The sequence below is a fragment of the Phoenix dactylifera genome, chromosome 8 (genome assembly GCF_009389715.1).
Source record: "Phoenix dactylifera cultivar Barhee BC4 chromosome 8, palm_55x_up_171113_PBpolish2nd_filt_p, whole genome shotgun sequence".
In the NCBI taxonomy this organism is placed as follows: Eukaryota; Viridiplantae; Streptophyta; class Magnoliopsida; order Arecales; family Arecaceae; genus Phoenix; species Phoenix dactylifera.
In genome coordinates, this window is record NC_052399.1 from 16,895,542 (window position 1) to 16,921,372 (window position 25,831).

The 25,831-nt window shown below is 36.2% G+C and overlaps 1 protein-coding gene across 1 annotated transcript; it reads left to right on the forward strand.

The window, feature by feature from the left end:
* The first annotated feature begins 5,381 nt into the window (after nt 1-5,381).
* LOC103702550 (tocopherol cyclase, chloroplastic) lies at nt 5,382-24,588 on the forward strand. Its single transcript, XM_039129081.1, has 10 exons — nt 5,382-5,780; nt 6,563-6,807; nt 8,887-8,966; nt 12,136-12,212; nt 14,128-14,297; nt 15,729-15,826; nt 18,545-18,652; nt 23,160-23,276; nt 23,842-23,991; nt 24,189-24,588. The coding sequence occupies exons 1-10, from the start codon at nt 5,521-5,523 to the stop codon at nt 24,360-24,362; spliced, it is 1,479 nt and encodes a 492-aa protein (XP_038985009.1). The 5' UTR covers nt 5,382-5,520; the 3' UTR covers nt 24,363-24,588.
* The last annotated feature ends 1,243 nt before the right edge of the window (nt 24,589-25,831 follow it).

The window sequence follows — 25,831 nt, forward strand, 5'->3', positions numbered from 1 at the left end:
TGCATGCAACTAACTTCAGATTAATCAGAAAACCGGATCTATTATATTTACTTAGGTTCTTTGGGGTACTAGGTTTGAAATTTCATGAGCGATTATTACCGTGGATCGAGGGAATGCTACGCAAACAATATGAAAATAGTTTCTAGAGGGACCATGCCTTCTTAGATGTTTGGAGAGAGAGGACAGTGGGAGAGCTACTAACGATTTTTGAATTGGTGTTGAAGTCATGTGCACCACTAGCAAAAATATGAATTACTCTTAAACAAGTGAAATATGGCATGCAATATAGTCTCGCACTAACAAAATGAGGAGATAGGACATATATACAACATGGAACAAGCTTCAACTTCTTGTACAAGCATGAGTTTGCTAATAACCAAAAGACTACATGCTGAGTGACTACAAGCTTGGGCGCCCACTGCACTTTTCAGCAAGTTGTTTCAGACCATACATTTTGATGCAATATTTGGCGCAAAGGCGCTAAAGAAGCTTATCACAAATGGTTGAAACACGACATTAGATATACCAAAACCATAACTCAACACCTAGGACTTGATATAAACGTCCCTGTGGTGCTCAATATTAATGTCATTTATCACTAATATAACAGTTCGACTTGATACACTGAGCCCAGTGGATTTATGGTCTCTAGGATTTCCATTAGCAGCCAGCAGGGAGATTTTGTTCCAAAGAGAAGAAAAATCATGAGATGAAGTCTTTTATAAGAAGATCATCAGAGAAGTTCTTTTTTTTTTGAGCAAATCAGATAAAGAATTAACCTGAAATTGCAAACCAATAAATGTGCTCTCAAATTTCTGCTTTAGTTGGAACATCCATTAAAATGGCATTATATTCCTTACGAATTGGATTCCATATCAATAAATTCCAATAGGAATATGCTTCCCCTAACAGTGATATTCTTGAGCATGCGTAGGATAATCCGTGTCCCACCAAGATTTGCAGTGGATGTATGAAAGTGATAGTCTGCTGTAAACTAGTGAAATTGACTTATTTTAGTTGGAAGACTCGCCACATACATATGTAGAACTCTCAAAAACAGATGTACAAAAACAAGCATCATAATTAGTGTCTAATATTTTTCTGTGTCGGCAAGGATTATTAGTTAATTTGTACATTTGGGAGGCTATGATTATGATGTATCAACCATATATAGGACTGACTTGATTGGCAGAGCATATATAATACATCAGGTGATAAACTATTAATTTGTAAAATTATCATGTCAAAAGAGTCGATGGAATATGGTTTGGGGGGGCAGGATGAATTGCAATTTTAGCAAGCATACTTGGATAGAAATTTTTGTGGTAATCACTAATCATGGATGGCCATCCTACCACAAGCTCATCACGTACATGGATCAACTAGAAACTGTGATGCGACTAAAATAATGAAGAAGCAATCATGTTGTATGTGTCCTCGATATGGCATGCGTATGAGATGTCTTAACCACATATGAATATCCCATGACACGTTCTCATGCCCATGAACTGCCTCTCCTTACCCATTTAATAAATCATATACATTTAATAAAAAGAAAGGCTATTCTTTCCAGAATCATCTTTTACACACTCCATATGTAATCCAGGCAGAAAGATGCCTACTTACTTCTATAAGACATGGCAAGATGTGATTTCATTGATCAATGCATGCTAGCTTAATTTTTTTCTCCATTTTTTTTTCTTTTTTGCTAAGACAGGTGTTTGACACTACTCTATTATGAGTACATTTAAGAAAATCATAAAACAAAATGTAAGGATCCGTACGGACGTGTGTTTAGTCCCACATCGGTTATTTGCTGGGTAGATCTTGAGTACTTATACAGGATCAAGAAATTCAAATAATACCTTTCAACTAGCCATTGTGGATGAGATCTTGGGTTGTTATACAAAATATCCCTAAAAACTCTAGGTACAGGTGCCTCAGAAGTCAAGGGAAATCGGCAGAATGAATTTTCACCCTAATTAAAGTTGGAGGAAGAGTAATGTTAAATGCAACATCGATCAAAGTTGGATAGGGTTTTATTGTAATGACTGCATGATGATTAATATGGGTGAAGGGAATTGGAGAATTTTTAGACAAAAGTTTGGTGCTGCTAAGGACATAACTAGGGATGTTAATGGTATTGGGGGAATTGGAGTAGCTTGGCTGCTTCAAAATCTTCTTTGTAGTATGTAATGTAAAGAGACTATTAGATACGTGATTGTTTAGTCTACTCATTTCATTTGCTCATGAAGCGAACGGATGGATCATTCCATCTTTCTTTCAAGAAAAAAAAAACATATTATTTTTATGAGATTGATATTTTGTAGTCCTCTTATTCCTGAACATGTCTTGAGATTAGTTTCAAGGAATGGACTAAGAAGAACAAAACTGCTGACATGTAAAAACCAGAATATCTTCTGCTGACTACACATCAATCCAAGATTATTCGAAGTATGTTTCAAGATTAACCAATATATACTTTTTAAACAAAACAACATGAGCATCGATGTCTCGAGCGACAAAGTTGAAACTGATTGGGGTTAGCATTTCCAAGTTCAAACTTAGAAACTCTCGCTAGCACCGAAGAATTAATCGAACTCAGAACATAACACTAGCACTGAGAAAAGAGGTGGCAACAGGTGGATTGAAGTCCCATGAGCATCCCATGCAACAAGTAGATACAGGGAAAGGGGAAATAACTCAAAGTCAGATACTAAAGGACTTAATGATGAGAGTATGATGCTATGTAAGCCTTGTTAGGAGTAATATACTCCATGACATTTGATGTGAAGTTATCGACTCTACATTCAACATGCAAATGACCCAACCTTGAGCTTCAATTAAGCTTTTGAATACACCTCTAAGTTGCTTGTTACAAATTTACCAATGAAAATTGATGATCTACATTAAAAAATAAAAAAGAAAGAAAAAATTGATGACATCACCATATTTGGTATCAAATACGAGTATAGATACATCTATTGGAATCAGAAAGCAAAATATCCAAAACTTAAGCAGGAAAACTTGTTGAAGAATCCCGTATCTTTCCAGTATGATTGGCCAGATAGCTCGCCATCAAGTCATTGGAGCATATTTCCAAAAGTATTCAATGAGGTAAAAATTAGTTGTACCTATGGGGAAACTAACAAAAAGTTCTCTCTTTTTTTTTCAGTACCCAAAAAGGAAATGGATGCATTATAAACAAGGCAATATTTTTGTCATATCATAGGGATTTTTTATGTCAAGATTTTAGGTGGCTAATATTCTTCATGATCTTGAGATCTTGTTACTGCAATATGTTAGTTGTATCTATTCTGGAAGATGATAAAATACTTATAGGCCTTAATTTCCAACCAAAAATAAGGTCTCACAACCACTACATCTCACATACATCTTGATTAATTTGCTTTTATAATCAAGGCAGAAGAGGTAATAATATCTTCTAGCATTTCAAGCCCATGTATGTTATATATGGTAGGCTGTGGGCCAATATGGCCTGTGTCTATCGTTCATGCAAAGCCTGCCCAAGAACTCCCCAATAAGTTCCAAGGGAGACAGTAGAACAAATGAACCCTGAATGTTCCTGATACTTAACCACACAAGAACTACATAATTAAAAAAAAAAAAACTACAACCATTTCGCCGTTTTAGTACCGAACCCTATACTAGCAACATATTAATATTGTATCGGTATGGTACGGTACGGTACGGAGTTTTTTCAGCATATCGATTGTCAATACGTCTTTCGTACGAAGTACTGATACCGAACTGGTACGATACATCTCGTACTATTTGATTTGGGCTAGTACGACCAACTATAGTTTTAATGAAAATTTTTTAGTCCAGCTATGAATGGCCCACATAATAATTCAAGACGTCGTGGGTCAAATTTGTCTCTGCCAAAATAGTTTTTGAGCAAATGAGCAAAGTGGACTTATGTATGTCTCAATTTCTATGATAAGATAAACGCTCCAAAACATTGGCCTCGTCGTATGCGAGGCCCTTTGATTCCTTTTCTAACAAGCACTCTTAAATGCAATATTAAATTGGTTACGGTGGAATGGTAATTAGAAAAACATAATATACGGCATAAATCAAGACAAAGTTATTGCTTCTCACACTCATTGTTTTTTTATTTATATAAATTTCATTATTACTGTAAATAGTAGCTTCGCCTAGCATTTATTTATATAATTTTTATTTTAAACATAAAAATTGGGATTTTTAGTATTTATTTCTTATTTACTTATATAACTTTTATTTTTATAAAAATAAAAGTATGTGTTGCTTGTGCTTATATAATTCCATCATCACGGATGCTAGTTGCTTGACAGTAAATTTTATTTTGTTAATACAAAGTAGTCATGCAAACCCATTTTAAGTTTTTTTTTAAAAAAAATATAATGTTATCTGGTCTTCGTCTTCTGACGGGTCCGCCAAATGACGGTTAGAGTTTTAAGCACAGTCTCTCTCGATAAGAGAGTTGTGTCCATGCCAATTTTTCTATTTAAGATCTCTTCGCCGCCGACAGACCCATTGCTGGCTACAATACAAATACTACCACACCAGCTTCTTTTTTATCGAAGTTATATCTTTTTGGCACAAACAAAAATTTTATGTTCAATCACAAATAAGGATGACAGTCGAATCAGGTTGGATCAGATACAAGTCGGATCGGATGCAGATCAATTCAAAAATTCGTTAATCCAAATCTGACCTGTTTATTAAACATGTTAAAACTTCATATCCGAATCTGACATGTTTCTTAAATAAGTAATCTGATCCGACCCGTATAACTCATTTATTAAACAATTCAAATCACATTAAATAAATTAAAAAAATTTAACAGATGAAATGAATTTAAATAGGTTAAACGAGTTAAGTAGATATCAGAAATATGTTAAACAGATTTTAAACGGATTAATTTTAGTGGAGTCATCATTCAATTTAATTATTAACTAGATAAAGATCTAAATCCGAACCTAACTCATTTAATAAATAAATTTAGATGGATCAACTTGTTTGCTTTTTAAATTTATTTATATCAAATTCAAACTTATGGATATGATTAATTGACGATTCAGATCATGAATTGTGGCCCATAAATTTGAGCTAATCACGACCTGCGTACCTCTCGCTTGTGTGTGGACACGAATAGAAAGGAACAGCTACGATTTCTTTTTCAGTACCAAACAGCAACGAGGCCGCTATACCTGATCTAGCATCCACATCGCATGGCCCATATTTAAAGTTTGACCCTTGAGCCTTGACCAGGCTGCTAAGAGGAAGCCAACAAGAGCGCCTCGCACGTGGCTTCTTATCGTGTGTTTAGTTGCCTGCCCACACGTACTTTTTCCCACCTCAGCTTACCTTATTCTCGTTCCGAGCGCTTCTCTACTCTCCGCGCTCCCAACAGTCACCCGAACCGCCTGAAACCTTTGGCCGTCGTGACTCCTACCCCCCCCTTCTTTTTTCTTTTAATCGATCCTTTCTCGGTTTTCGACGCCATTAATTGACATGGATGCCGCCTTCGCTCTCCTCCGCCACAGCCCCTTCTCCGCCGCCCTCCCATCTCCTCCGCCGCCCGCTGCCGGCCGCAAATCCGCCGCGCCCTTCTCTCTCCGGCGGCCTTTCCCCGCCGGCGAACAGGGTCTGCGGGCAAGATCTCGAGTTGTGGCGTCGGTCGCGGTATCTGGCGGAGAGGAGACCGCGGCATCGGTCGCGCCTGTCTACAAGCCCACTCCTCCGGACAGAGAGCTTCGGACTCCTCACAGCGGGTAGTTTTTTCTCGCCTTTTTTTTAAAAAAAAAAACTTCTGAGAGGCTTTATATTTACGTCGGTTCAGATAAATTTAGGAATCTTTATTGCCTGCTCTGTTTCTTGAAGGTTTGATCGTTGTTTACCGATTTTCTTGAAAACTTGGTATACATTAGCTTTGGTGCTTTTTGAATAGTAGTCTAGTCTTGGCCCAAGAAGTCCTCTGTTTCTTGAAATTCCACCCCTTGAGAAGGGTTTGATCTTTATTTACGGCGTTTATAGTTTCCGCTATCGATGTAATGCTGTTTTCTTGTATGGCACTCGGGTCTTTATCCAAGAATTCCTCTGTTTCTTGAATTAGCTACCGTTTTGCGGCTTTGCCAGGGATTGATGATCTTTATTCGCGGATTTTCTTGAAATCTGGGCAGTAATAGCTTCCGGTCTCTATTTTTTTTTCTTATGTGGGCGGTATTCGGATCTTTAGGCAATAATTGGTCTTTTTGTAATGCCTTGTGATTTGATTTCCAAGTGTTATCGGGAGTTCTTCTTGCCTCCAATTTCTTTCTTTGCTTCACGTTTCAAACTGGTGTATTCTGGTTCTGCTCTTGTTTACAGAAATACAATATGAGTGGTATTTATGTCAGGCGGTACAGATGCCACATGATCATACTCTTATGGTGAAAATGAAAGATTTGACTTAATACTCGTGCAATTTGATGCTAAAGTGGTAATGCATTATGCTTGATGACTATTATGTTAGTTAGAGTACTATACTTGATATGTGCTGATTTGGTCTTGGCAGATACCACTTTGACGGGACTCCTCGTCCATTTTTTGAAGGTTGGTACTTCAAGGTCTCGATCCCTGAATGTAAGCAAAGCTTCTGTTTCATGTACTCTGTGGAGAATCCTGCCTTTCTTAATGGAATGAGCATGCTGGACAAGGCATTGCATGGGCCTCGATTTACTGGGGTTGGAGCTCAAATTCTGGGCGCGGATGATAAATATATATGCCAATTCACAGAGACATCTAAAAACTTTTGGGGAAGTAGGTCTTTTCTTGCTTTGTCTCGTGTCCTTTCCTAACATATAAATGATTTATTGATTTTTAAGGATGGTCTTTATTTTAAATTAAAGCTAAACTTTATTTGCCGTGCCAGCTTCTAGTTGTTGTGGACATAATTTTAAAGTATCCATATTGATTATTGCATGATATCTAGGTAATTTGCAAGTAAATACTAAATTTTTGTGGCATAATCTTAAAGCATTCTGACAACTATGGCCCTGTTTGGGGGAGCTGTTAGTAGTAGAGCTTTTGAAAGTAGAGCTGTTGGAAGTAGAGCTGTCCGAAGCAGAGCAATTTTAAAAAGCTGTTTGATAACTATATTTCTAAAGTGCTGTGGCACTTTAACATGTGTTTGGTAAACGAACTGAGAAAGTACTTTTGTGTAACAAAATGATCATAAAGGACATTACCAGTATTATAAAACAGAGCATAATAAAATATAATATGTATTAATACATAAATATATGATATAGTATAATATTAATGTAATGTAATATAATATTATTATAATATAGTATTATAACATTATGTATTATAGAATAATAATTTTAATATAATATTAAATTATTTAACATAACATATCAATGTATTATGATATAATGTAATATAATATTATATTTAAAGTATAATACAATAATAAATATATAAAATATTATAATTATTATTGTAAATTAATTTTTCATCCTTCTAATGACCATTTATCTCTCTAACAAATTTTCTAGCTAGGTGATAAAATTGGTTAAATAATTACTAATATTTATTTTTATTTATTTATTTATTTATTTATTTATATCAGATTATTTGCCACTCACTCATTATTTTTTTTTATTTTATTTATTCATTTATTTATTATTTTATTTCATTGAAATATAGAAGGATCGCCGGCCATGGGTGGTGGCTGCCACCGTGGGCAGCCACCGTGGGCAGCCACGAGCTCCCAAAACACAAAAAAAAAGAAAAGAAGAAGAAGAAGAAGAAGAAGAAGAAGAAGAAGAAGGAATAGAGGCGGCGGCGTTGAGAAGAAGAAGAAGGTAGAGAGGGAGAGGGAGAGGATGGGTGAGAGAGGAAGAGGCGGGATGAGGGTTTTGGGGGAAAAAGTGTGATTTAAATGGGGGTATTTTGGTCCAAAAAACAGCTTTCCGACAAAGCTGAAAACAACATTTTCCGAAAGCTCCAAATTGGAGTTTCTCTCCAAAAGTTGTTTTCAGCTTCCCGCAAAAGCAGAAATAGCTTTCCGAAAATTTTACTAAACACCATTTTTTATCTAAAAATACTTTTGGAGGACCAGAAAGTGCTTTTTGGCCCTCCAAAAGCTCCCCCAAACAGGGCCTATATCCAATATATAATCTTTTAGAAGATCCTCCATTTATAGGGATAAACATTCTGGGGCCTAAAAAATATAAATGGAAAAAAATATCCATCTTGAAGCACAGCCAAGTTAGCAGAAGATGAGAGTAGAGTTAGGCTGGGGGAGCAGTCCTTGTGTGCTTTCTAGAATTTGATATCAGCTCATGTTTAGATAGATAATAAAGAGTGTTTTTTTAAGTTTATGCTTTATATGATAAGGATCAATGTATGCTGCTGCTTTATACCCCTCTCACACTACTTGTTGACCTTTACATATACCAGCAGATTTAAGATTTCTTGGCTGAGCAATGAAAGAAAAAGTTGTCAACTGGTCCCAGCCATAAGCCAACTCATCCTGCTTATATATAAAAAAGAGAAATTCTCACTTTTGTTAATCCTTCAGTTATTGAGTAGAAAAGAAGCTCAACATGCTTATGTTATTGATGTTGAAAAGAGACTTAACAAATTAAGTTCTGGTGTATTACTGTCTAATATGGTGTTACATGATGTTGGAGACTCAAAGTATGATCTCTTTGCGATTCTATTTTTATTTTAGATCATGCTAAATGTTCTTATAATTGACATTATACTTTTTAGTTGAAATACATAGTTTTATGTTCAATATATATATGTATATATTGATTTTTAGCGGTTGTATTTTTGATATTTTTATATATTTGTTAGTACACTGATGAATTATCTGGTGTTTCATAGGTAGGCATGAGCTAACATTGGGGAACACCTTTATAGCTGGGAAAGATTCAGCTCCTCCAGATGGAGAGGTTCCTCCTCAGGTTATGTCCATTTTGCTTTCTTTCTTTCTCAATGCATATATTGTTTTGATTTAACTAATGTATACAAAACATCGGTTGCCCTAAATTTGGATATATTGATGTGCCTATTTCTATTTTAATCACTAGAATTGACTCGTCATGCTTGCATATCAAGATAACAAGTGTGTGAATATGGACAGAATAAGATAAGAAACTATTTATTTAATACATTCTTGAATGTTAAAGCTGTTTATTGACGAACTTCTGTTGTAAGAGAAGGATTTACTTTGCCAGTTCATGCTTAAAATGCTAAAGCTCTGATCAGTATCTACACTAAGTGTTACATGTTTGATGACAGTAAGTTTTGTCACTTAAACTGTATTAACTTGCTCACTTGCAATAACTTAATTAAAAAGTTAACCATCTGATATAGATCCATGGTTGAATGTATTGCTTCTTGTGTGAATATTTGTTAATTCAGAGCTATTGGGTACTCAACTGTACTGTATGTCACACTACTCTTGGAAAAATACTTGAACCTTCTAGAGAAGATGACAAAACTTTTGCAATTGGTGGCCCATTAATCTTTAAATGAGACAACTTTTGATGGTTTCAAAATATAAAATTGACATGATGTGAGATTAGCAAACCATCTTCTAACCAATCGTTAGCAAATCTTAGATCTTTATGTCATCTAGGATAGACATGCTTTTGTTAATGACTGTATTGAAACAACCCAATACATAATATTAAATTTGGCTCACAATCTAACACATAGACATGAAAAGAATGACAGCATCACGATACACACTAAAATAAAATTCTTAAATAGCATCAACTATGGTATGCAAAGTGTACCAAACATTTGCTAAGATACTGGAGTCATCATCCTATTCTGCCGGAATGTAATTGACTGTATAGAAACAAAAAAACAGTGTGTCCTTTTGGTGAATTAATTTTAGATACACATAATTGCCACACCCTTTGGTAAATTGATTTTCTTGCTATTGGGCAGTACGATTAAAAATAGAATTGTTTCCATGAAAGCTGTTCATAAAAGGTAACTTGTGCATGGGCTTGGTTTGCATTTATATAATTGCAATTCCTTTCTTATACACATCTAGTTGACTTGTTTAACAAATTTTTTTTGCAACTTTTTTATTAAAGCTAACAATGTAAATTAATTGATTAAGATGATCATCTTGAACATATCATATATATTTCAAAAAAGCTTCTTAACAAGTTTTGATTAAAAAATTGAGAAAAATCTATTGTTATAGATTTAAATGAGAATTTTGTGCATCTTACTTCCAAATAGGAGGATTTGACTTAGTGGATCTCTAGATTCACATCTAAATTGAAAATGACATTTTATGGTTAGAATGATGACCTCCAATTTGTTTACTGTATTTAAAAAATATCTTTGTTATTTTCCAAAAACTTTGAGAAAACCATTGTTTAGTAACCTTTTGGCGATGATGTTCAAATGTACCATGTTCTATTAGTAAATTAAGTTATCTATCTCTTCTCATAAAAAATATATATATCTATACCTCAATTATATGTAGTTGGATTAAATAAGAATCTAAGTCTTCTTTTTCAAAGATGCTCTCTCTCACACTTGTCTCTGTCCCCCTCCCTCCCTTTCCCCCTCTTTCATATCTAGTCTTAACTCTTTGCCGACTTCACTTAAAAAAGTGAAAAGAATTTAAAATTCGGGGGCCCAACACCCCATGCAGACGAGCGGAGGATGAGAGAAGGGCTTTTAAGCCCCCTCTCCCTCCCTCTCCTCTGTCGGCATCTCTCTTGTTCTCCCTCCCTCTCCTCTCTCCCTCCCTTCCTCCCTCCCTCTTTCTCTCCCTCTTCATCGAGCCCCAATTTTGTTCGAAATAGGGGCTCCACCCAGAGGCCCGAATGGAGGAGAGGAGGGCTTCCGAGCCCCCTCTCCCCCCTCCCTCTCCCTTTCTCCCCCTTCCCTTCCTCTCTCTCCTTTTCCCTCTCTAGTTTCCCTTTGTTGGTACACACCAAAACGGCATGGCACAATATTGTACTGTACCGTGCCATCGGCCTATTGGCATGGGTGCTGGTTCTAGTGCTACGAACCTTTCTTAGGCCTTTTGTCAGCTCCATGTTGATAAATAGTGGGAAAGGCATAGAATATCAACCCCTTTGGGGTTCTCAATATCATGTGATGCAAGAGAGAGTTTTATGGCTCATGGGAGGAAGAAAATATTGTTCTAAAAAGTGTCACCTTGGTTGCCTAGGTTCTTGCTTAGGTTGGGCTGCTTAGCCTTTGACTAGGTGCTCATGCTAATGCTCTACATCAAGTTTGAGTATGGAGGATCTGGTCACTTTGCTTATGGAATGTTGCCAAATTAAAATTTCCGATTACTTATTACATCTTATTTGATATGTTTCATTTTATGGATTATAATTATTTTTAAAATTTTCATCATATTTAGGCAAAATTATAAAAAAATGTTAATGTTGCTTGTTTTATGGGAATGACCACTTGCAATACTTCATTTCATGATTGGCCTCAATACATCCTTGTTGGGCTCTTTTGCTTCTCCTCTATGTTTCGTTCCATTTATTGCCAGAGAAGTGGGCTGACACATCTGATTGGCAAAATTGTTTTTCTTTCTTCTCTTGACTGTTTGTTGTTAATTTTTTTTATATTCTTGTAATTTTATGCTTGTTGCAGCAATAATTACATTAGTTTTGCATATTATTGAGTGCTAGCCTTAACTTGTTCATATGTGGATGTAAATAAGCGAGGAACAATTTCTGCAGTCTGTTTATTCTATTGTGTAATAATTTTGATGAGTTAAGAGCTCCAGGTTTTATCTTATGCATGTCATGCCTTTTGATTTCAGAGTAATGCTTACATACTGATTGCTGTTCACATGCATAAGGCTTGATACTTATATGTATGTATGGATGCATGCATCCATTCATATATTTATTACGTTTCTTTGAGAAAATATATGTTTATATATGCATGCATCCATTCATATATTTATTACGTTTCTTTGAGAAAATATATGTTTATATATATGTACTTATGTATGTGTCCTTGCGTATCTGCATGTATATGCATATAATTTCATGTAAACACCAGTATATACTTTCACTTTCTTTCTCCATGAATGCTATTTTGATATTTCTTGGTTTGGATCTATTTATGTAGGAATTTCGTAAACGTGTTGAAGAAGGATTCCAAGTCAGCCCAATTTGGCATCAAGGTTTTATACGTGATGATGGAAGGCATGGCTACATTTCATGATAGATTTTGGTTTTGTATCATAAAGTTTTGGTAGTGGATATAAATAGTTTTGCTATAACAATTCATTAAGTTACAAAAGTCTTACAAAAGGATTTCATTTATCATTTTGACCTTTTTTTCAGATACAATAAAGTTAAAAACTGTTCAGTTAACTCATGTTTAACATGTTGAAAAAAAATCAAGATTAGTCATGTTGGATCTTTATATAAGTACTTTTAGAATTATATTTATGGCTAAGAATCTCCATTTTATTGAACTCTGCAATTCCTATGTTTTGCTTGCTTCATACATATTTACACTTTTGTACTTCGTTATTGCATGGACACTTGGTGTACGTGCTGGTTCAGGTCTCCCAATTGTCCACGACTGCAGCCCCAGGAATTTCAGGAGAGGGATTATTCCCTTTACAATTTTCCAAATGGATGTTATTATGTATGTTCATCTTTAGACAAAATTGACTTCTTGCTACAAACTATACTCTAATATAGTGATTACTGCACTGACTTATCTTGCTATCAATTTGTTGGACTCTTAAGAGTTTATTTCGATTTTGCTTCTGCCAGAGAAGTGTAACATGAGAGGGAAGTAGACAACTTTGCATGTGGGGCTCAGTGGGTAATTGGCTGATAGGTCAACCTAACAGTATTCATTTGGTGAAACTTGATGAGCATTTGTTGGATGGATTGCAAATATGCACTAAAGAATCCACTGTAGGGGGCACTTGATTCATATATAAATTGCAGTGGGTCTTTTCCCTCTCATGTATTCTATGAATAGTATGCATGTGCAAGAATGCAATGTCCAGTTATGTCCTAGGTAGTTCTCAGCTTTCATGAAGAAGTCTACAAAGTTGCTCAGTAGACAGTACTAGATGTATAATGAATCTCAGTGTACCTCTTGTAGTTTTGAGGAACCTTGGTTATTGCCAACCTAAATAGCATTCCGTTAGGCTAGTTGGTAATTGTAGTAGTGGATGTGAGACCAATGTTGCCAACGAGGATAAACCAAACTATACTTTCCGCCATGTGAGACATTGCACATGGTCTCTTGGTGCTGCGGTGTGAGATGAAGTGCTACTTCTTGCTTGTTTTACGTCTGAGATAATCCTTTAGAAAGTTATGGAGTTTCTCAGTGAGTAGAAGCATTGATGGAATTGGAATTGATGAAATATGAAAGGCTGTGTTTGGAGGTTTTAAATTTCGAAGTCATGATTTTTTTCATGAATTTGAAATTTTTGAATTTTAGAAGTTGGGTTTCTTTAGGAGGTCTCTTTGGTTGTTAAACAGAGAAAGTTCAGAAATGTAAAATTTTGAAGATAAGGAGAGAAGAATGTGAATTTGAAAAATTCTTCTCAAAGTGAAAATTTTCAATTTCATTATTTTCTTAGGACCTTTTCATCCCATACACCTTACAAAATCACGATTAATAATTTCAACATCGAAATATGATGATTCATTGATGCATCCAACTGCACCTTATGCTCCAGTTCACAGGTAGAACAAATGAAGATTGACCAAGCAACAACCTTGCATATATGCTTGAGGAGGGATTGGACAGGGCCTTCTAATAGTAGACGTGAAAATTGACGAACATAAATGCTCAGTATGTTGCACACAGTTATTTTTTGGTTGGATGTCGAATATGATATCCCCCTCTCTATTTTTTGGAGGGAGCGGGTGGTTTGCTGGAGAGGCCAAATAAAATCTATTGTGTTTGCATATAATTGTTAGACGTAGACTCCTAGTTTGACAGCATCTATTTGAATGTTTTATTTTGCAAGGAAGTAGTTTGGCATCATTTCATTTAATAGAATATGATTATTTTATGTCAATATTATTTATATTTTGCAGCTTAGATCTTGTTGATATTAGTAATTTAGTGTCTTCCATTTGATAGGTCGAAGTATGTTCAAACTGTAAAAACAGCAAGTTGGGAATACAGCACTCGTCCAGTATATGGCTGGGGGGATGTTAAGTCCAAGCAAAAATCAACAGCAGGCTGGCTTGCAGCTTTTCCTGTATTTGAACCTCATTGGCAAGTATGCATGGCAGCGGGCTTGTCAACAGGTATTCTATAGTGGATGCAAGATAGATCATTTCGGCTGCTTACTGTACAATTTGCTTTGCATTTCGCATCTGCTCATGTATCCTTATATATCTAACAGGACACGTAATGCAAATATACATCATGTTTTTGTAATGTATGCATGCCCATACCTGTGTTTCAGGGATGAGGAGCTTTTAATATTTAGCTTCATTTCCAAAAGACATCAGGTCTAAGACTAAATTTTAATGCTAACGTTGTTAGCTGCTATTCTCTTCTTTTAAATTTCTTGTCATCATTGTCCTCGTGGTTACTTCTATAATTTCTAAATGATTTTATGCCTCTCCTCCTACTTCCCAAATAAATGCAATTTTGTTAGGACTTTGTTTGATGCTGACAGATTAAAAAACTATGACAAATATGGTATTGCCTATTTCTTTTAGCTTCTAAGGAAGCTTTTGATTTTCATAAGAGGTAGAATACCATGATGACAGAAGGATGTGAAGACAAAAGACTTGGTGCTAGTGGAAGCTCAAAGTGGAAGAGAGGGATTGAATGATGATTTAGTCATGGTTGAAAATTATGAAGTATGTAAACCAATGTACTACAGTGACCATTGCACACTTTAAAACAAACTTCATGCCACATGGTGCTTCGCAAAATAATCATTTTTCTGAGAAAAAAATAGTGTATCAGGTACTTTGAGTTTCTTAACCCTTCTTACTACTTTTAGCCTATTCTGATGTCAATCATCTTCACCAACCTTTGACCTGTCTTCAGTGTGCTGAGCACTTATAGAGTGTCTTGATGTCCTTAATGCACCGAAAGTTTTTTATTTTTGTCTGCTCCCCGGCAACATTATATTTATGCTTTGGTTGTCTTTGTACTGCTGAAATAGTGTCTCCAGAGTGTTTTGAAATTGAACTTGATCAATCCAATCCAAGGAGGCATGCAGTGAAATTTTACATTATGCATTTACCGACCATTACATAGCTTTTAGTCTCTTGTGTTTTGTACTTGAAACATGTGTTCCCTTTTCTCCATCAAATTCACCTTGTTCCAATTCAGAATTGCAAAAAGATGTCTTTACTTTCATTTTTTGGGCAAAAACCTTAAAGGGTAACTTAAAATGCCGGAATTTGATATGTTGTTTTCCATGAAGTACCTCCTTGAAACTAAATCCATTTTGTTTCTTTTTCTCCAACCATCTTTGTTCAGATTCTGAAGAAAAGTTTGCTCTTTAAGTAGTATGGGAAGATCTTTTCAAGCAGTAATAGTCTACTATATATGGTAGTGCTCATGGAGTTTATATTTTTAAAGAAATTTGATTTAAAAAAAATATGTATTCTGGCTCCATTGATAGCACTAATTTTTTGAATCTGAAGTATTTAAGATTTTCATGTCTTTATGATTCTGATGTGCATACCTTTTCTTGCTGTCTATGTGGCATGCAGGTTGGATAGAGTGGGATGGTGAACGGTTTGAATTTGAAAATGCTCCATCTTATTCAGAAAAGAATTGGGGTGGTGGTTTTCCAAGGAAATGGTTTTGGGTAATTCTCTCTCTCTCTCTCTCTCTCTCTCTCTCTCTCTCTCTCTCAAACAACTCACCATGTCAAGGAATTAGAATTATTCATTGCCCTAGAGGGTTTGGTGTTTGCCTTTACCCAGTTTTTGTGTTATATTTATTGTAATATATGCTCAGAGCATTCAAACATGAATAAATCTTGTTTTTTTTTGTATTTATATTTTATGTAATCCAGATCTTCAAATGAAAACATATAGTTGTAAACAAACTGTTTTAGACAACAGGGATATAGCCCTTGATAGGAACAAATAGTAAAGGTGGATTCAAAAATACAACCTCTCACCCCAAATAGATGGGAAAGGCTTGTACTTTGTGGCTATGCCAATTTTATTTTGCTGTTTAAGACTTACAAAAAATATTCACCAATAATTTGCATGAACTAAGTTTTCATTCTTTGGAAATAATATTCACAGATTGCTAGGAAGACATTAATTTGGGTGCTAAGTAACAAGGACAATATCATGGATTAAAAATTGCTGGTACCGGTGCCAGGATGCTGAAACTATCTGTACCTATATATACTGGCCATAGCTGTGTGTATTGATGGTATCATGCTGATGTTCTGGTTGCAACCAATGATTTTAATTATTTTTGAGCTGTCAATTTCTGTATGTATTCTTGATACCGTCATCGTTACTGGTACAGCACCATTCCAATGGTAATTAAAATGGTATGGGGTTTGGTACTGGTGTTTAAAACCTTGCCACAAATTCTTTGCTAACCTTATATTTGAGGCTAGAAAATGCTAATGTATATCAAGTTTATTGATTTACATTCAACATAGAACCCACTCATTACGACTTAATGACATAATAGAGTTATAAGGCATAATCAATCAAGTTAACACACATCCATGGGATTGATGATGTTTTTTTTTTCATGTTTTAAAATAATGACTGATTTCTTGCAAACATTTGGTGGAAATTATACAGTGAATTAAATTCACTGATAAGCATATATGTTTGCACATGGAATCAAGTGCGATGGATTAAATAGAATTATGGAATTCATAGACATGTATCTACAGGTTTTTTCTTTTCTTTTCTTTCTTTTTTTTTGGTTGGGGGGGGGGGAGCTGACATTCTATTATTCCTTTTAAAGATTTTAGGTCGTTATGTTTTATGACTCTCCTAACTGTGACCATCAGGTCCTATCCCAACTATTCAGGGTCCTTAAGATCTCATTTTTGTCTTTACTTTGATATATATCTTATATTCTATTAGCCCTTTATGGCTTTCCTACATGGAACTAATCTAGCATTTAGTCTTGTCTTTATCTTGTCATTCAACAATAGACAATACAAGGAAGGCAGAACCATCCCGAACTGCTTGATTCGGAGCGTATCGAGCCGTACCGGCGGTGGACCGGGATAGTTCCGGCAATAAAATTGAGAAACTAGCAAGCGGCAAGAGAGAAGAAAAGAGAGGAAAGAAGAGAGGAGGAGGAAGGGAGGGAGAGGGCAGCGATAAGCGGCAGCTGCCGGAACAGGGCCGAGGGAGGGGGAGAGAGAGCTTTCCAGTATTGCAGACCTTGACTATACACTTAACATACACTATTGTATATCTTGAATACTAACACAATTGGCCTAAACACTTTGTGGGCGACTGGTATTTGAGTTATTTCACTAGAAATATTTTATCACTAGTGACTGCAACGTTTGACATGTCCCTATAAATGGTGCTTACTTGCACCATTAATACTCACTTAACTTCATTGATGTCCACCAAATTACCTCTCATGGTACTTTTTGAATGCTTTCTCTAAATCGACAAAAGACAATGAGTTGGAGATGAATGGGGATAATAGCTAGTTCTTTACTTACTCCTCATTTGGGCATGCACAAAAACATGTTTTCATGAATGCAAAAGAGAGAATCCACTTCAGATAACCAAACCTCTGCTAGGCAGTGCATTGGATATATGAACCAAGTCAGGAGTGGAGTTACCTGAACACCCATCTGCCTCCTGGAAGTTTCATCTACATGGCACTTATAAAATGATATAGAAAGCCACGATCTAAGTGATCATGACTGTGAGAGAGTACAAGTCTTTGGATTGCTTTCTTCTATGCTAGAAAGGATTGTATGCCATCAAAAAGAAAACTACTTCAGACATTAGAGCTTTACTGTAATCACTAAGCTTCGATAACGTACCAAGAACTCAGGTCATGAAGGCTAACGAAGGTCCCCAGAACATAGGGATACCAAAAGACATCCTTTGGTCCGCTTGATCATGTTAGAAGAGGATAGCCGCTGATCACTAAATTATGGTTAGAAGAATAGGAAAGAAATAAGTTATTTGTTTACTCCAAAATGTTGACTGTGTTGTAACAAAACAACGAACAGATGCTTAGAATTAAGGATGTTTTCCAGATTGAAACATGTACAGGTCATCCAGAAATGTTAGTATATATCTAAGGTTTTTCAGGGGAATGGTCCTATAGTAGTAACATGACCCATGAGATAATTACCAATGAGTTATATTGGTTTCTATTTTCTAATGTATCAGTAAACTCACATTTTACCTGTTCTTTTTCTATTTAACATAATGGTCACTTCCATTACCTGTGGCTAATAGTAATTATGATTATTCACTGATTGATGAGGTGGTATTTTTGAATGCTGTTTAAATATCCAATGTCATCCTTATTTTATGTGGCTGAATGACCCCTTGGCCTTTTGCAGGTTCAGTGTAATGTTTTTGAAGGTGCATCAGGGGCAGTTGCTTTAACTGCAGCAGGTGGCATGAGGAAGCTATCTGGATTAGCTGATAACTTTGAAAATGTTGCCTTGGTATGTTACTTTAAGGTTCTGTATGAGACACATTCTTGTATGCAGTTTGTTGGCATTTTATTATTTTTTTTCTTACCAAGTTATAAGCCCTTAGGCTTATATAAATATTTAGGCCTATGGAAGTTGGGCATGCAATAATGCAAAGAATCATATTACAATAAATTGGGATTTCAGAATTTATTGATGTTTTGAGGTTGAAAACATGGTGAGGCATAAAAGATCAATGAGAAAATTTATTATCTGGTTCTTGTTGATTATCCAATCTCAGACTCAGAAGAAGATTTATATCAGGTGTTTTCATAGATAGAATAAAATAAAAAGGTTACTTTACAAGAATTTGCATTTAAATGATAAAAAAATGAAACAAGATTTCTCTGAGAATCCTCAAAGTTAGCAGCTCAAATGGTAGTTTTTCTTGGATACATGAACTGTCCACAATAAGAATACAACAAGAGGACAAGTGACAGGTGAAATGTAAAAATTCATTTTGACACTGCAAGTATTTGTCTTGGGAAAAAATCATCTTACATTGATATTTTCCCAAATTTAGAATGACTGTTTTGTGGTGTCACTTATTAGTATTTTATTGTCCATTATGAATTATTAGTATCATACTATTGCCTTGTGTTTCTCTTTTATTATGAAGACTTTAATTTTATTACTTGGATTCCAGCAGGTATCATGCCAGGTTAAGAGTAAATTCCATCATTTTAGTTAAAAATAAGGCACAATACCACATAATGGAGTCTCGCAAGCAGGTTGTCATGCCTTGGGACTGAAGTTATTTAAATCTCAAGTGTGATTATCACAAATGATTATGTATGAGTGCAAAATTAACATTAAAATTTCACCAACTATATGATCAAACATAGCATGATTAATGGTGCATTACAAACTGTAAAATTTAGATAACATGCATTTTTTAAAGTTATAATGCATAAATCGTAATAACATGCATTTATAAAACTATAATGCTATACCTTCAAAAATTCAGAAAAGAATACATAATTTGACTAAGTACTATTTTGTTAGTGTGTTAGTGTTGCTTCAACAACTAGATTTGACATGCAATTTAAAACACCAATTTCTTTTCCATTTGAAAAGTTCACTGTCTATTGCTAGTCATTTTTACAAGGTTTGTGATAGTTGGAGTGAGCTACATAATGAAATATATTTTTTTTACCATGTTCAACAGAGTAAACTTCCTAAAAACGAAACGCATCATAAAATATAGATTATTACAATGCTGAAATTGTTATTGGAAAGTCAGAGTAAAGGTCTAATGGAAAAATCATAAAATGAGATATTGAAGTCAAAATTTCTAAGGAAAATTGAGATATTGTGAGATGATCGGGACATAAATTCAAAGAAGGGTTCAGAAAATTCATATAAAATTGCATTGTTAAAAAGGCTCATGAGGCTATATGTATCCTCCTTGCTATAAATGAAGAGACAAAATTCTTGCCAGTAACTAAAGGGCTATTTAGAGTTTTGTAAGTAGAGTTGCATGCAACTCAAGTTGCAAATGCAAGCTAACTCACTTGTTTGGATGCATGCAACTCAAGTTGCTCACTAGGCTGCAACTCAGGACTATCTTGTTGTAAGTAGACTTATAGTCAAAATGGCTGTAGGATGAGTTGCAGCCACTCGAGTAGGTATTTTAATTAAAAAAAAAATTTCTCTCCATCCCCTCCTTCCCTTTCCCTCTCCTTCCCTGCCCTGCTCTCGAGTCCCACTTTTGTTGCTACCCTCGATGCTTCCATAAGCCCTCGCCTCCTCCGAGAGGCCCACAACTTCCTCCTTCGCCTTGAACTTCACTACAACAGGCCTCCCCTCCCCCTCCTTCTCTTCCCCTCTTCTCTCTCGCCAAACTTGTGTTCTAAATAAGGTTCGCCATCTTGGTATTGAAACCCATACCGGTACCATCCTATTACAATATCGGTATGTTCGGTACGGTATCCGGTTTGGCATATCGAGTGTCGGTATGTTTCTTGTGCCACGTACTGGTTCGGTATCAATATAATATGATACAGTTGGTACGTGTCGGTACTGGTCGGTACGATAAACCTTGGCCCTAAATGCCGCCCCCTCTACCCCTCTCTTTTATCTTTTTTTTTTTTTTGCCTTAAAGTTTGCACCACTGCCTGCTCCCTCCTCATGGGCCCCTAGTCCATGCCTAGGCCCTTGCCATCCACAACTTTGGCATCAACCTCTTCATCTAGAAAACCTTAAGATGAGGCCGCATATATCCTTGAGGTCACATAGGTCCTCAAAACTACATATACTCATAGGTCATGCATGAAAGGGAACATATATTCTCATGAATGACTTAGATGAGGTAACTTATTCTTGAAGTCTGCAAAAATGACCCGGCAAGAGGCTTATTTGTGTTCCATCAATATTTCAAATAAGGCCGAAAGCACCACCTGTATGTTCGGGTGCAATCACGTGATCAAGCTTGGTTTAAATTTAGTGTCGAGTTAGAGCTATGGGATCAAGTTTGATTTCGAGTTTAATTTTGAACTGAGCCAGACATGAGTTCTATTAATTAGCAATTCTAAATCGAGTTGAGAACAATTCAAGATTGAATCAAGCTCAAGCTTGAATTATAGCTTGATTCAAGCTTGGTTCAGTGCAAATTAATAATTAGCTGATTCAAAGAATAAATAAAATACAGTGACTAGAAGCTTAATATAATGTATAAATATATAAATATATTCGAGCTTTATTGAGCCAAGAGTGATCGACCTAGGTTACTTTTTGGCTTGGCTTGAAATTGATTTTGAGCTTGTTTTGCTTCATCCTAATTTGTATAACTCCGAATCGAGCATGATTCAAGCTCTTTCTAAGCCAATCTCGCACGGCTTAGTTTGCTTGACATGCCTACCTGGATGAGATCAACCTATATATCCTCATCGATAGTTAAAATGAGGTCAACTATAACACATAGCCAAAGGTCCAGAAATATTTTATGAGAACAATATTGTTTTTCAAAATTTAGGGCAAATTCGCAAGCGCTATAAGGAACATTTATTAGAAAGCTCCAATTAAAATAAACAAATTTAGGAGAGGTTCTGATAAGATCTGAGTTTTAAGTCAGAACACGTGTACAGTTTGAAATATTAATTCAAGAAGAATTTCCAAATAAAAATTAATGCATAAATTCAAACTCATATAGTTTCACATATCCAAGGAATAATAAGTGAAGACCTTTGCAATTAATCATAACTTTTAAAATGCAGCACAACCATGGAACTGAAGTCAACAATTGGCAGAATTTCAGAAGAAACCTTTCACCACGGGAATGAACCTGAAGTTTAGACCTTTAGAACAGCATATAAGCTAGAAGTTGGCTACATATTCGAAAATACATAATAAGTACTAAATATATCTCACACTGAAGATGGGGTTAGAATTTTTAAAAACATCATCGGTTTGAAAGTGACTGCAAGGCTCTAAAACACAGAGCAAATCTTTAATTCAAATAAACAGAAAAATTACAGTGCCATGCCGATGGGAAATCAAATCTTAAATTCAAAGACATGGAAAAGTTACTTGCAGTGCTATGCTGACGAAGTTCACAGAATTCTTGTTTGAACCTCCTCGGCTCCCTCTCCTTCCCTCCCTCCCTCCCTCCCTTCATTGCTCGATCTCTTTCTAGCCTATCACTTTTTTCTTTCCTTGGTTCACCATCTTTCTGTGCTATTTATAGGCCTGCTGGTTTGGTTGCTTATGTGGTCGGTCACCTGCAAGGATAGTTAAAGGTTTTTGGGACGCTGAGTTCCCTGCTGACTTGATTGCATGGCCACTGCTGGTCATAGAATGTAAGTTAATGGAGGAGTTCCCTCCTTTCTCAATCTCAAAAAATAAAAACAGGCTCCACTTTCTTAATGTATTCCTATATCTCAATGTAGATCTGGATGGGCTTCCATTAACATTTTATGACCAAATTGCATCTTTAGAGTTACATTTTCGATGGCTTAATTTGGAACTTTATGATGGTTGTTCATGCTTGATTTTAGTCATCATCAGTTGACATGATCTGTATTGCTTTTGCCCTTATTTGTCACAGAAAACTATACCAGAACTAGAAGTAGAATAATTTTAAAAAGCTAATTCATATATTCAAACATTACAGTTTACAGCTAGTACATTAACTTGGTCGGTTCACTTGATCATTCTTAAGGGGAACAATTTTTGGTCACATGTTCTAATCATTTTTCATGCCAAGCATCCAGTGGAACATGATTTTTATTTATTTTGCGATAGAAATGACACTGCATAGGTTCTTTTGAGTCATGGTCAAAAATCAATCAGACTGCATCTCAACTTCATATTTTTTAGGAGTGTCAGGTTATTATTGTGTTTGCTAGTATGCTGCTAATATATTCTGCTCCTCTATTCTTTCCTCTATTCCAGTTTCTATTTTCAGTTTTTTTATAAACGAGGTTTCATCACAAGGCATTATAGCATCCAACACTTTAAATATCCTTGATCATTGACATAGATTGGAGTTCACTGTGAGGGGATTTTCTATGAATTTGTGCCCTGGACCGGGACTGTGAGCTGGGAGATTGCTACATGGGGTTACTGGCATATGTCTGCAGAAAATGACAAACATATGGTAAGTTAGCTTTCCCGAGCCTTGAAAATGAAGATCTGATCTTAGATTTTTAGCAGTTGCTGATAGAAAATAAATACATGCATCACCATATACCTTTTTTATTTATAGGGACTTAGCATAATGCTTATTTTGGCTGTTCTGAGGAGACAATTTTTTTGATCTGTCAATTGATTCTTTGGGTTGGTTATTTAGCAGTTAAACCATCCTCTTATGGGGCATTATACAGAATCACTGCTTCTGTATACAGTTTGGGTTGGCTTTCTTTGCTTATCTACCATACATGTCTTGGTTTTGGACAATTCTCAAGTTCCTACTTCCTAGTATTCTTGTGGAAAATATGTTTGTGAATTGGCCCTTGATAAGGTCCATGACGTGCTCTGCTACATATTTTATCTCAACTGTAGAAAGCTGACTTCACTCAGAACCTAGTATTCTGAAAACCCAGCTTAGTGGCCCTGAATTTTTTTGGACACTTCTCATAAGCTGGTAATTTTCTGCCCTTGTTCTTATAAAGGATGCTGTTCTAATGATGTGATCAATGTTTATCGTAAATTTTTTGGAGCAGGTTGAATTAGAGGCCACTACAAGAGAACCTGGTACTCCCTTGCGGGCTCCAACAATGGAAGCCGGGCTTGTAACAGCCTGCAAAGATACTTGTTTGGGTGATCTCAGGCTGCAATTATGGGAAAGAAGATATGATGGCAGTAAGGGCAAGGTATGTATCTGCTTCCCCACTGCTAAGATGGTTCTTGTTAGTTGAAAACTAAAGGACTGTCCTGTAATTTGAGTTGCATGGAAGGCCAGATAGATACTATGGTGATTGCAGTGGTACATGGCCAATTTACTACTGTTCTACAAGCCTTCCTCCTACATTTGAATTTAAGTTTATTGATTTGTTTCACTTGTTTGCAGATGATTCTCGATGTAACTAGCAACATGGCAGCATTAGAAGTAGGAGGTGGACCCTGGTTTTCGGAGTGGAAAGGCACATCCTCCTCATCAGAGCTTGTTAGCCGTGCTCTTCGAGTCCCTGTTGATGTTGAAAGCTTAGTTCCTCTCCCATTTTTAAGGCCTCCTGGTCTCTAGGGATTTGGCAATATTCCTTGAAATTTTACTTACATCAGTCATCATTCAGAAAATGCCTCCAGTGACAGTTTTGAGAATTTTTCACACACAAATTTTGCTGCCTCATATCCTTCTCTTTTCTGAAAAAAGAAAAAGGAAAAGAAGAAAAAAGAAGAAAAAAAGAGAATTTGTTGTATAGCAGTGGTATGTTCAAACTTAATTATTCCATTTTGAGCTCTTGATTACAGATTCAGCAGCCTGAGAAAAATCAGGCTCCATGGAATGGTTTAGAATGTGGAAAAGGTATATTCCCCAAAAAACTAGAAAGAATCTGAATAACCAAACAAAAGGGGAACTTCTCTTTGTTTATATTGAACAGCAGAAGCAACCAAGATAATAAGAACTGCTAGTAACTAACCAGGTGCAGTCTGTTAATAGTTGATAATTTTAGGTTGTTGTACAAATTTTGAAAGAATTAACGGAAAACCACTGTTTAGTCCTTGGTTCGGCAGTAGTTCAAGAATGATCCTGTTCGTGTTTCATTTACGTCATAATCTTCACGCTTGTGAGTCAGATGGGTCCTTGTAAAATGCTTATTAGTCTTTATTTTGTTTTGTACATAGGCTAGGGCCTAGAAGATAAGGCAGACTAAAGAGGGCCAGAAAGACCAGTAAAACACACTCATGAGTAGTCCATGAACATTGCAATAAAGCTTGAATTGTACAGACTTTTAATTTGAAGGGAGAAGGTTCCGTTTTGGAAGTCCAGGAGACAGAGAAAGTTGCAGTTTGTGATGAAAGGATAGAGCATGGTAACTTCTTTTCGGTTGCTTTCCTTTTTCTTTTTCTTTTTTTTTTTTTTTTTGCTGAAACAGGCGTATCATATAATGCAGGTACGAATACACCCAGTAGAATCGGCATACAAAAGGTTCCGGAATATGTCAGACATCTTATCCTCTCCAACTCATAGGGCGCCTCTTGAGTGGCGCACTACAAATGCCGCCATCCAGTCCGCGGCCCCATTAGCTTCACGATATACATGCACAACTTGAAATGTGACAGCCTCTCTCACCATCAACTAAATATCACGGAGAAAGGGATGAACTCCTCTATCACCTTATGGGCCCATTCGGACCCATCTAATCACCGTGGCCGAATCCCCCTCCAAGAGGATGGAAGTCGCCTGCAGCACATGTTGCGCATAACGCAAACCCATCCAAGCTGCCCGTAACTCTGCGTCTGGAATCGAGGTGTGGAAGAGCTGACACCCCTCTGCTACCACCACACTCGAAGTCAGGCCTCTGATGACAAAACCGGCCCCTCCCCTCCTACCATCATCCAGGACAGAGCCGTCAAAATTGATCTTGAGGAAATTCGGGGGTGGAGGCTCCCAGGTGAAAAAAATCGTGTGAGGAGCTGCCGAAGCAATATGGGATCCCCAGATGTCCCGAGCTGTTAAAGGTCGATGATCTAAACCTGCATGGATAGTCT

What these genes read in the sequence shown, in the direction of transcription:
- LOC103702550 (XM_039129081.1), top strand. Translation starts at nt 5,521, where the DNA reads ATGGATGCCGCCTTCGCTCTCCTCCGCCACAGCCCCTTCTCCGCCGCC. An exon ending in ATCTAAAAACTTTTGGGGAA is followed by an intron (nt 6,808 to 8,886) that starts GTAGGTCTTTTC and finishes GGTGTTTCATAG; the next exon opens with GTAGGCATGAGCTAACATTG. An exon ending in ATGATGGCAGTAAGGGCAAG is followed by an intron (nt 23,992 to 24,188) that starts GTATGTATCTGC and finishes ACTTGTTTGCAG; the next exon opens with ATGATTCTCGATGTAACTAG.